The 12,510-nt window shown below is 35.1% G+C and overlaps 1 protein-coding gene across 4 annotated transcripts; it reads left to right on the top strand.

Moving 5' to 3' along the window:
* The first annotated feature begins 2,205 nt into the window (after nucleotides 1-2,205).
* LOC110697573 (protoporphyrinogen oxidase 1, chloroplastic-like) lies at nucleotides 2,206-11,244 on the top strand. 4 transcript variants are annotated; one of them, XR_002506516.1, is made up of 11 exons: nucleotides 2,206-2,494; nucleotides 2,939-3,415; nucleotides 3,512-3,697; nucleotides 3,788-3,872; nucleotides 4,451-4,598; nucleotides 4,710-4,790; nucleotides 4,960-5,131; nucleotides 9,719-9,878; nucleotides 9,978-10,081; nucleotides 10,305-10,682; nucleotides 10,808-11,244. XR_002506516.1 is itself a non-coding variant. In XM_021874945.1 (10 exons), exons 2-10 carry the CDS (start codon nucleotides 2,954-2,956, stop codon nucleotides 10,602-10,604), a joined length of 1,698 nt encoding a protein of 565 aa, XP_021730637.1. In that variant the 5' UTR covers nucleotides 2,208-2,494; nucleotides 2,946-2,953; the 3' UTR covers nucleotides 10,605-10,777. The 4 variants fall into 4 exon arrangements, 1 of the variants encoding a protein (XP_021730637.1); XR_002506517.1 differs by having other exon boundaries at nucleotides 2,207-2,494; nucleotides 2,950-3,415; XR_002506515.1 differs by having other exon boundaries at nucleotides 2,208-2,494; nucleotides 2,946-3,415.
* The last annotated feature ends 1,266 nt before the right edge of the window (nucleotides 11,245-12,510 follow it).

Here is a 12,510-nt window from a genome sequence, read left to right as displayed (position 1 = left end):
AAATTTGAAAATTACTAGCCAAAATTAAGAACGTCACTTACTTGTTTATTATTCAATGAAGCTTGTTGATTCTTGTTGTTGCTGAAATCTGACATAAATTGAACGGATTTGTGCTCACGATCCTTGAATCTCATTGAAATTCGTAAAAACTGTGCATGCAAATATACAATTTCTACAAATACAAGAATTTATCAAGGTTCTTTTTTCGTTGAACGTTGGTAATTTGGATAGGATCCATTGATGATGATATTTGTAGATTGTAGTTGTAGAAATTTTTGGAAAGGGTTTTATAATGAAAATCGAACGATTTTTCTCTCTGACAGTTTTTTGCTAATTTTTTCCAGAAATGGGGGAGTGGGTTTGAATAGTGGTGATTAGAAAGGGAACTAAAGTGGGTTTAAATGGCATTAAATGCGGAAACATGTATTTACTGATTTTGCCATTACTATGCGCTTTTTCATCCGTCAGATCTATTTAGTTCAATGGCCCAGATTTGGTCTCATATAAGAGATGGTCTCACCTAAGGGGATGGTCTCACCGGATCCCGACCCAATCTATATATATATATATATATTTATATATATATTGCACAAATTATTTAGTGAGTAATATAAGAAGCAGGAATTACAGGTTTGTCCCGGAGGAAAATATAAAGCCAAAATAGAAAATTGTCGTCGTTAAGTCCGTCGCAAGGTTCCGACGGAATCAAATTCCGTCGCAAAGAAGAAACTTTCCGACGGAAATATCCGTAGGAAAGTTTCTTCTTTCCGACGGAATTTTCCCTCGGAAACAGGGGGACCTTCTAACGAAAAAAATCCGTCGGACGAGGAGAACATATCGACGGAAAATTCCGTCGGAAGGTTGGAATATTTCGAGGGAATTATGTCCGTCGGAAGCTTGCGACGGAACTCCATTTCTGGTCAAACTAAGTTTCCGAGAAACTGAATCCGTCGGAAATTTCGTCGGTAAGGACGTTTCCGACGGAAAATCCCTCGGTATAACCCAAATTTCCTACAAAGGGGTCTCCGACAACAGGTTCCGACAGAAATCCGTCGGAAACTGGTTTTTCCGACGGATTTTTAAGGGTTACCGACGGAATATTTCCCTCGTAAATAAGCTGTTTTCTAGTAGTGCTCATGGAATGAAGTGGTCAGAGGATCACTGGTGTTGATTGTAGCAATGAGATTCTCTACATGTTCGTCCTGACCAAGATCGGGTGTCTGGCCATCTTTAGCCATTTCAAACGAGTATCCCCATAGATGGCGCCAAATGTTTCGGGGTTTTTTTGGAATCCCTCGGGATACTGATCTTGAATATAGACGGACGGTTGCGGACACCGCAAAACAACGAATATTCCGGTTGACGGAATATTCGCCTCCGACGATCAAGTAAGTGATCGGAAACCGAAATAAATGTAAAGAGAGAAAGTAGAGAGAAGTTGGAGCTTTTAGTGCTCTTAAAATGATATGTCTTAATCCACCCCTCCCATCATAAACGATTGGGGTATTTATAGGGGTGGAAAAGTGTGCCTCTCTAGGTTTAATGACCTAGAATAGTGTGCTCTGATTGGTGGCGCAATCAGGGGAAGGCACGTGTCCAAAAGGGACACCGTTTGCGGCTTTCTCGGGATTTGGGCCTCCTGATATAAGGATGCCCTTTTCTCTCATTTCAGGTGCTCTTTATGTTTGACACGTGTCATCTTCCTATACGGACATGTGTTGTCCGTTAATTGGACCACATGTCACTATGGGATTGGGTCACGTGTTGGGGTATTTTTTACGCTAAACAGTTTTGCCATTTCATTTAATCAATGGGGAATAATTTTGTCATTTCATTTTTTTTTTTATAAAAAACTACCAAAACAGCAAACTGATTATGTAAATCATAAACTTGAATGAGGATGCCCAGGTTTATCACCGAGATAAACAATTTTTGTTTGTCACATAACATTTTGGTAAATAAATCAAAAACATTATCTAATCATCATCAACTATAAGACCCGCTATTATTAATGAATTAATGAAAAATATGTGCTTTATTTACAAATATGACATGTACTCATAATAAACAAAAACTATCTATTTCGGTTATAAACAAGGGAGCCTCCGAGATTAACATTTCAGTTTATTTGTTCTTACACCTTTATGCATTGATTTTTGTGCCACTTTACTATTTCAATTTTATAATTAAAAAAATTAAAAAAAAATATTATATTGTAATATTATATTGTGAGATAGAGATATATTTACATATTTATGTCAGAGATAAACTTATATTTTGCCGTTATTATAAACTTGTATTTTATGGAAAGGGCAAAAAAAAAAAAAAAAATTGAATTTTATCTTAGGCAGACCTATCTGTTCTCCTCCTCTCTATCTCCCCCAGTTTCCCATTGTTGCGCACTCAACGTTCTCCATCGAAGCACATTCCACGTTCTCCATTGAGCCGCATTCTGATATTTCTATTTTTACCCCTCATTAAAGCAGCTTCTAAGGTAAGTTGTTGTTTCTTTTGGTAATAATTGCATATTAATTTCAGTTCATCTATCTTATCAAAAAAAAAAATCAGTTCATCTATTCTAATTTAATTGTAAGTAGAACTATTGGTTATAATTGCTAAGGTTATGAAAGATCAAAACGAGCGATTTTGTTGCTAGAGAAGAAAAATATGAGCCTAATTTGATAATTGAATCAAACGTGCCTTTTCTCCCTAAAATTATGTGATTTTTCGAGCTTAATTTTATAATTAAATCCAATTTGGCTGCTAAAATATGAGGTTAATTTGATAATAAAATCAAACATGCCTTTTTTCTCTAACATTATGTGATTTTTCGAGCTTTGATCATAATTGAATCGAATTTGGTTGCTAATGTGTTGCAGAACCCTTTTTTTTCCATACTGTATTGTTACATTACTTTGTAATCTAAATATCTGATCAGATTTTAGGCAGAGAGATGAGCGGAATGGCGTTTTCGAGCACCATTGCCCACTGTCTGCTGCCTCAATCCGCTATGTCTTTATCTTATAGTAGGAACAACCGCATCACTATTCCAATTTCATCTTTTTCATTTCGAAGACGACGTGGAAATTCACAGAATAATGCTACCAACAACATTATCTGTTGTTCCACAGTCTCGACCTCGAATTCAGCAGCCAATTACCAGAACACAAACACGGGTACTTTTGGAATCGATGGTGCAGAAGTACTAGATTGTGTGATTGTAGGTGGTGGAATCAGTGGTCTTGGCATTGCACAAGCTCTCTCTACAAAATACTCCTCCCGCTCCCCAAATTTCATTGTCACGGAGGCTAAAGATCGAGTTGGCGGGAACATCACTACTGTGGAGGCCGATGGCTATATCTGGGAAGAAGGACCTAACAGCTTCCAGCCATCTGATGCAGTGCTCACCATGGCTGTAAGTCTGTGTGTTTTTTGGGTTTTCTCTCTCCTTTCTATAAATGTTAGTATTACTAATTATAAATTGGTTGATTGATTAAATCAATGGGAACAGGTTGACAGTGGATTGAAAGATGAATTGGTGTTTGGAGATCCTAACGCCCCTCGTTTTGTGTTGTGGAATGGAAAATTGAGGCCTGTACCGTCCAAGCCCACTGACCTCCCTTTCTTTGACCTTATGAGCTTCCCCGGCAAGATTAGGGCTGGACTCGGTGCTCTTGGCTTACGTCCTTCTCCTCCAGTTTTGTCCTCTTTACTGTAATTTCCAAATTTTTTGTACCAGTCCTTTTGAATTCTTATTCAACTTCTACCCTTTGTGAAAAATTGACAGGCTCACGAGGAATCTGTTGAAGATTTTGTCCGTCGTAATCTGGGTGATGAAGTATTTGAACGCTTGATTGAACCCTTTTGTTCAGGTTCATTTCTTGCTTTTCTCTTTCTTGTAAACACTTATTCGCTCACTCTATAGATTTATTTGGTGATAAGAGAAAATGAAGAGACGACAGAGGAGGAAGGGGTAGAGGAATAATTACCCTTTAAGTGAGTGTGAAACAATGTAATTCATTTCCTTGGCTAAACAGTTGCACAGAAGAAAGAGTTAGCTGAATACATGATAGATCCAGTTTTAATTTGTACAAGAAATCCTTGCTTACTAGTGCCATAGGTATTTAATCAACCATATTGTATCTTGTTGGAAAAAGTAAACTAATTTTTTATAAAATTATACATGGAGGTAGAAAAGTATCATTTTAACCTCATGTAAACTCTTCACGAAAGATTTTATTGCGGCAACCATACACTTTATTCATGTTGTTATATACGAAGTATATAATAAATTTTTCACAAATGTATCATTAATTTTGATGTGAAAACTTAATTTTCTTTTCAGTTTCTGTAACAAAGGACAGGATGTAAGTTCAGAAATTTGACACCAACCTCAAGAAGCTTTGATAGGTCTTTGCTCTGTCACTGACTCCTATTTTTATTTGCTCAGGCGTGTATGCTGGCGATCCTTCCAAGTTGAGTATGAAAGCTGCTTTTGGCAAAGTTTGGATCTTGGAGCAAAAGGGTGGTAATATCATTGGTGGCACCCTCAAAACAATCCAGGAAAGAAAGAACTATCCAAAGCCACCTCGAGACCCGTAATGACACTACTTTTTTCTCCTCTTGTCCTGGCTCATAGACCTTTAAGGTTGGAGTCTCTTTTTCCAGTAGTGGTGCCTCTCATCATCCAAAGTCACATCATATTGCAGGCGCCTCCCTAAACCAAAGGGCCAGACAGTTGGATCCTTCAGGAAAGGACTCACTATGTTGCCAACAGCCATTTCTGAAAGGTTTTTTTTTTTTTTTTTTCCCTTGAAATGTGTTCTCTAAGACACGAAGTAGTTAAATTGTCAGGAAGGAAGGATACTGCATCTGCAACAGTCTCTGCTTTTATGTTTGGATTTTTTTTTCTTGTGCTCAAATTTTTGCTTGACATATTAACTTTATATTACTTTGCAGGCTTGGCAGCAAAGTGAAACTATCATGGACCCTTTCTAGTATTGTTAAGTCACCAAATGGAGAATATAATCTGACTTATGAAACACCAGATGGACTGGTTTCTGTACGGACCAAAAGTGTTGTGATGACTGTCCCATCACATATTGCAAGTAGCCTCCTTCGTCCACTTTCAGTAAGTATTATAGTTTTGTGTTGACATTGCTTTTCAGATTGTTTGACGTGATAGTCTCACTTGGCCTTGTTCTTAGTAAGTGTCTTACTCTTTAGATTATTATGTCTAAAAGGATAGGAATATTTGTCTCTGAAAAGCCTGAAGCCTTGAACAAATATATTGAGATTATAGAGTGTCACGTAGCAAGTTTACCTATTAAGTTGGTTATCAATAGGCCCAAAGAAAGAGAATACTCCGAAAGCTCAGTTAACTACGTAGTACATAATAATACAAAGTTGGGATGTTAAATCAGGCAAAGTTGGTATTTTTACCATTTTTTTTTTTAATAAAATCAATCTATTATGAACTCTTTTTTTATTGTTTAGTCCACTATTGTGCCATTATTTTACTAAACCATTAAAAATATACCGTCAATTTTTTTTGAAATATAGGACTATAATTTTTTTAGAATAAATTGTTTTGGGCTTTCCCTTCTCTGCCATTGCTTAGTACTCCTCTTTCCGAAGTATAGATTCTCTACTTCCACCGCTTAATATTTTGTTTCTTGCATTCCTTTTTTAAGTCCTTATTTAAAATCACCATTTATTTCCAGCTCTTCTTTCCTTTATTTATTTTATTATATATTTTTTATAATAATTATAAATAAAACAATTTAAATAGGTCACTATAGAAAATCAAACGAAAAATTTTCCACCACTTAGAATTGTTTAGAACATTGACCTGAGCTTTCCTCGTATGTTTATATAGGATTTTATTTATTTATATTATTGATTTAGTTTCATCAGGACAATGTGATTGCCCTCACTAGGTAGATGTTGATGAGTGTACCGAGTATGTAGATATATACGAATGTACTAACTAGGTAAATATGGACGAATTTAATATTTTGCCCAATCTATCTATATCTCCCTGTTTGATTAATCTTTGAAAGCCCTAAATGTTTTGGCTCAGCCATGGTGTATTTAACAAAGAAACCCAATTCTCTTTACCCAACAAAAATTATTTCCTCAAGTAACAATCCATTTCATAGTGATAGAAACACATGAATTTGAGTTGCTATCAGACTGAAAAAACAAACAATTTTTAGTTGAGATGGCCAATTCTAAACTTTTCTAAAGAGCATATACCTAAGAGGGACCTTTGCCTTTCCAATGAAGATTGCTATTAGAAAATTTGGATATTTAGAGGTTTGATTCAAGAAAATAAGAAAGAATATACAAGAAAATCCTTGTAAGTGCTACAAGTGTTAGTTTTCTATCATCAACTACACAAAACCATCTTACTAGGCACAGAAAGAAACTGACCTATTTAAAAAAAAAGTTCCTTGTATATAATACTAAGTTGTGCAACAATAATATTCCATTTTGCTAGGTAATATTCAAGTGATAGTTTAAAATATTAATAAAAGAAGTGAAAGGTTAATATATGTCTACCACCCTTTCTAATTTACAAAGTAGAAATAAATAAAGAAATGTAAGTATTAAAAGTGATGTTAGCTGAGGCTATTAAGCATGTCACTCCTACAAAAGGTATAGTTAAGCTATTAACTTATTATATAAGGTAAAAAAAAAATACTTCCTTTGTTCCCTATATCTTGCAACATGGGAATGGCATACAAGTTATAAGAAGAGGAGAGAGATAGAGAGAATAAAGATAGAGACCCATATGATAAGGAGAGAAAAAGAGAGAAAACATGTGTAAATAGGTCAATGTTGCAATATTTGTTAAACTTCCTAAAATGGTAATTGTTGCAATATTTGTAGATTAGAGGAAATATGTAATATAAATTCTAAGAAGTATAATCCTCGGTTAAATAGTTTAAGTGATTATAATTTTCATAGACAACCCATTCCCAAAAATCATGTAGAAAACTATTGAAGTAGGCAACATTCTACATTTATCGCTGATATGGATAAAAATCTCTAAGTCAACTAAAACTTAAAAACCAAATTACTCAGGCTACAAATTTGGGATGAAAATAATCTCTTTTATTCTTATGAACATGCATCTCACAAATTTACTCAAGGTTTTATGACAACTTGAAACTCCCAAATAAATCATTACAACCTTAGATCCTATGTAGGTCGTTAACTAGGTTTCCTAATTGCTATAAATATAGTATATTTGTCACATGTAAATTCTACTCTTAAGAATAAATAAAACCATGCAACTTTCCTAAAAAATATCCTACTTGAAATAAAATCCTATGTCCCTTATAATTTGGGCTCACATATATTTGATAAAAATAAGCTAAATATTAAGATACCCTAGATGCCCTTTATAATTCCATATCAAATTCTTCTTTGTGGTTGATTTTTCCATTGATCCAAGTTGGACCTCAAACAAACATGAGGCATATGTGTCCTAAAAGCCATTTATGTCTTGTGCTTCTTGAAAGTTTTCTTAATATAACGACATAAATACATGTCAGATTCAGCTGGTTTTCTTTGTCTAGTCATATCTTGAGGTGTCATTGGATCTAACCTAATCTTCTCAAATTGGTATGTATTACATTCCCTATAATGTATTACCTTATCTTTTTAAAACTGTCATGTTCTTCAAAGTAACAATTTGCATGCATCCATTGGGACAATGTCACAAAGGTCCTCCCTATAGAAAACGTCAACTGTAAAGGATTAGTTTGAGTGGGCAATCCCAGTTTCCCAACTTCTTTACCATATCCCTTGAAGAGTTGAAGCTACATTAGCGCAACTTCCTCCATTGCTAATTGTAAAACAAACCATATCCTTAGTACACTTTGACTGATAAAGATGCTCCCTTAGCTTAAGGATTTTCCGTGTACAAAGTCCTATGAATCACACTTATATTTCTTGTACAATCTCATTCCAATCTCTTCACAATCTAAGGTATTGTCTCCTTAGGGCTATTGGGTGGTCCAGACCTACAGGGCCCCAAAATGTTTTTGAAAACCATATAAAAAGAAAACTCCTTCCCCATTACCCAATCCCTCGTGAACATAGATAACAATTTTTCCTTATTAAAACCAAATTAAACTCTTCAAATTCCCATTCTAATCTTGCATGATAAGATTACTAAAGAACAAAATAGTTATCTGTTATAGACCCGGTGTCTACCACCACTGAGCCAATAAGGAACACAGTAGCACACAACACTAGAGGACAAAAGAAATTAAGAAAGCACTAAGGAGAGGGGGAGCATGGGACTGATTCTGGTTCTGTATGGCAGCAGTAGAGGACAAGAACAATTAATATTAGGTTAATGTTTTGTAATGTGGCTTTAGTATATATAGTGTAGTAGTGAAGGCAGTAGGCGATTATGTGAATTGTGAGGAAATATGTTGAGAGTAGTAACCTCAAGTTACTAAGGGAGTGATAACCTAAAGTTATCAAGAGAGTAATAGCCTCAATCCTTTGTATCCAAATTTTCGCCATTATCAATCAAAGACTCATGCTTTAATCTTTATTTATTAGCCTAGTTAAATCAGAAATACAAGTCAGATTAGTAGTCTATTACATTATCTCCATTATCACTCTCCTAGTAAATCTTTAAATTGACTGAATTAATTTTAATGTCTACTAATGAATTTAAGTTAACTTTTCAAACAACCCACCTAAAAATAAGGTTGCACTGGCCATATTTTCATACATTTGTATCAGTATAGAGTCCCTGTGTCCCCAATTCTTTGGAATTACCATATTGGACACTCAGATCTTTACCTACATCGTGCATTTCTTCCTGAGCCAAGGTTACATAGATCTTGGTTATCTTTGCCTACCTTTTTGTGAAGGTTAACTTGATGAGAAATCTTCTTGAAATAACAGACTTTCCAGGAATTTCCCACCTGCTGGTGTTTTGGGGGAAAGGGGGGGGGGGGGTTGGTGGTGTTTGTTGTATGAACAGTCAAAGAAACCATAGTCAAAAGATAAAAACTTGATTTAATAATTACAAAGCTTATTGAATTAAGGTCTTTAATCTTGATTTTGTACACGAAGTTAAATTGAATATTGAATTGTCATAAAGATATAAATAACCATACAGATTTAAGCTCACAAAGATGCTAGTTATAGAGAATTTCATAATATAAACGTAGGCAAAAGTTGCTCTTACTTTTATAGCTGGCTAGTACTACCCTTGATAACTCTTGCTAATCGCCGTTGAATTACAATTGAATAGTCAAGATTAAGTTTATTAATCACAAGGAATGTTGGAGAAATTTGTAACCAAGCCATCACCCGACCCCATCAACTCACCAACGAAAAGTTACCCGATCGGCCGCAAACTGAAGCCCCAAATTCTTTGAAAAAAATACGAGTTTACTATGGGCAATTTCACTCGATTGGGGAGATGGGGTAAAAAAAAATATTCTTCACTACTCTGATCTCCCATAGCAATCTCGCTAATTAATGTGGTGAACTCTAAATTCTGAAAACCATGGTACATTTTACGACTCATTCCTGTAAATATACTCGATAGAGATGTTTTTAGATAGGAACAGGTAATGGTAGCTGCTACTGCATTTGTGTGGTGTTATATTTCTTGCATTTGTTCTTTAATTTGGTGTATTAATCACTGAATTCAATCAATAGTACTACATTTTTTGCACAGGATGTTGCTGCAGAATCACTTGCAAAGTTCTACTATCCACCAGTTGCAGCTGTGTCACTTTCTTATCCTAATGAAGCAATTAGATCAGAGTGTTTGATTGATGGTAAACTTCAAGGATTTGGGCAATTGCATCCCCGCAGTCAGGGTGTTGAAACCTTGGGTATATACTCCTATTCAACTGCATTTTATTTGTTGAGAGTGATTTATTTTGTAGGACTGCATCACTGAGGTAACATTTAATTTTGATATGACTTCACAGGATCAATTTATAGTTCATCGCTTTTCCCTGGTCGAGCACCACCTGGTAGGACCTTAATTTTGAGTTACATTGGAGGTTCTACAAACCCTAGTATATTACACAAGGCAAGTAATTTATCAGGGACTTCTGTCTCGTATGGTTCTAATCCAAAATTATAGGAATATGATAATTGCCTTGGGTAAAGCATCACAACTTAGGCGGCATTATTTTGGTTCCTTGAGCTCATAAATAAGCTCACACAAGCTGGATTTGCTTTTTGATTTGTTGATCTGTTTGCTCTATTAAGCTTTTCTATTAATTTTCCTTGGAAAATTTCTTACCATGCAGACGCAAGATGAACTTGCTGGGGCAGTTGACAAGGACTTGAGAAAAATTCTCATAAATCCTAATGCAAAAGATCCCCGGGTTTTGGGCGTGAGAGTATGGCCCCAAGCAATTCCACAATTTTTGATTGGCCACTTTGATCTGCTTGATGCTGCAAAAGCAGCTCTAACTGATGCTGGGTTCAAGGGATTGTTTCTTGGTGGCAACTACGTTTCAGGTGTTGCATTGGGGCGATGTATAGAGGGTGCTTATGAATCTGCAGCTGAGGTAGTGGATTACCTCTCACAATACTCAAACAAATAGGGCTGTTGCTAGGATTAGTTGTCCGAGTATTTTGCTAACAAGACCACAAAGATTGCAGTGAAAATTTTCTTATCAAGGGTATGTTTAATTGGTTTTTCTAGTTTTGGTAAATTGGAATCTTACATTGTTATATATTCCTTATTTCTCAACTAAATGAACCTACATTTCATAACTAATTGGTTTAGAATTACCATCTTTTTCAGGTTTAGAATACATTATTTCAAGCACAATGAACTCATGGTTGGTAGCCAAACCCCATGAGATTTGTAAATTTGCCACACATTAGCACGCATTGGGAGCACCCTGCCTTTTTCCCGGGTTCTCGCCTAAATAGGTACACCAAGCTATTGGTGTGCTCGGGAACATTGAAGAATTTGTTTTCTCTACTTTTCTCCTTAATAAATGTATGATACTAGTGCTAAAATCATACTTCATCTGTTATAGATTGAAACCCATTCCCCCCGCTCCCCCCCCCCCCAAAAAAAAAAAAAAAAAAAAAAACCTGTATTATTATTATTATCATTTTTCGGATCAATCACGTGTTGCCACGTGTCCAAGTAACCTAGTTTAATAGGTTATTGATAAGTTGTTAACTAGATGTGCCTAAAAAAAGAAAATGCACCCTAAAGTTATTCCATAATAATCGAAAAATTGTTTTTATTAATAGAAAATCGCACAAAGTTGAAATTATTAAAACTAAATTTTCCTTTGTTAAATCATGATAGTAATATAAGCTCGTGATATTATGCTTATACAAAGTATTGGGTGTGGCAACAATTGATGACCTCAATTTTAGTTTTATATTCCACTTGGTGTGTGGGGATCACAAGGACACTATTCTTTAGGGCTCTAAGGGGGTGTTTGGTTCATCAAATTGGAATGGATTGGTATGGAATCTCATATTGGGGATCACAAAGACACTATTCTTTAGGACTTTAAGGGGGTGTTTGTTTCATCAAATTGGAATAGATTGGTATGGAATCTTATAGTAGAGGTATGGATTCTAAAATACATACTAACCCAAAGTTATTTGGTTTTATTGTTGGAATAGATTTAATACTTCATTAAAGGGTCGTTTGGTTGAATCATTTGGAATGGGTTGGAATAGAGTTAGAATTCATTTCATCTAGTATTTTGTGAGTTAAGACTACTGCGAGGACTATTTTTCAATAAAATAGCAAAAGGGAACTAAGTTATTTTCAGGGAGCAAAAGGGGACTCCAGGTGACTTTTCCGGTGAGATTAATTAAAGATGTCCCATAACATAGTCACTTTGGTTAAATACCATAGTCCCCTTGGTTAATCAATCATGTGTCGTGTTCTTCTTTTCTTTTTTTTTTTTTTTTTTTTAATTTTTATGTTTAATTTAAAAATAGTTATTTATATTATATTTATACTTATATTTATATTTTTATAATTCTAGTGAGTATACTTCCTCCGTTCCTTATCACGTTTGCCAACGCATAATTTTCACGAGTTATATCTCCCATTATCAACATTGTAAAATTATAAAAAGTGGATATTAATAAAATATACATTAAGACGATTCAAACAAGATCCCACGTGATTATGTTTTATCGTAACTACAAATTACAAAAGCTAGTCAAAATGTTATTTGTGAATAGTGTAAAAATCAAACTGTGTAATCTAATAAGAGGAAGTAATTTTTTTTAAAAAATCTTTCCTCCTGCTCCTTCCTAGATTTCCTCTCCCTGCTTCTCTCTCTGCTTTCAATGGCATTCATTCTCCAGTCACTGTAACTTCAATTCCTTATTTCCCTTTATTCTCTCCTGCCACCACCCACGCCCCTTTGCTTGTTTCTCTTTCCTCCCCTAGCAGTCCACCGCCGCTACTTCCTCATTATCCCTTCTCGTGAATGGTGAGGACAAGATTAGTGGAGGTATACA

The sequence above is a fragment of the Chenopodium quinoa genome, unplaced genomic scaffold (assembly GCF_001683475.1).
Source record: "Chenopodium quinoa cultivar QQ74 unplaced genomic scaffold, ASM168347v1, whole genome shotgun sequence".
NCBI lineage: Eukaryota > Viridiplantae > Streptophyta > Magnoliopsida > Caryophyllales > Amaranthaceae > Chenopodium > Chenopodium quinoa.
This window is presented reverse-complemented; position numbering and strand designations above follow the sequence as displayed.

Excerpts from the sequence above, each read along its gene's own strand:
- LOC110697573 (XM_021874945.1), top strand. The coding sequence starts at position 2,954 with ATGAGCGGAATGGCGTTTTCGAGCACCATTGCCCACTGTCTGCTGCCT. Across the intron at positions 4,791-4,959 it reads CCAACAGCCATTTCTGAAAG|GCTTGGCAGCAAAGTGAAAC; the intron begins GTTTTTTTTTTT and ends ATTACTTTGCAG. Across the intron at positions 5,132-9,718 it reads GCCTCCTTCGTCCACTTTCA|GATGTTGCTGCAGAATCACT; the intron begins GTAAGTATTATA and ends TTTTTTGCACAG.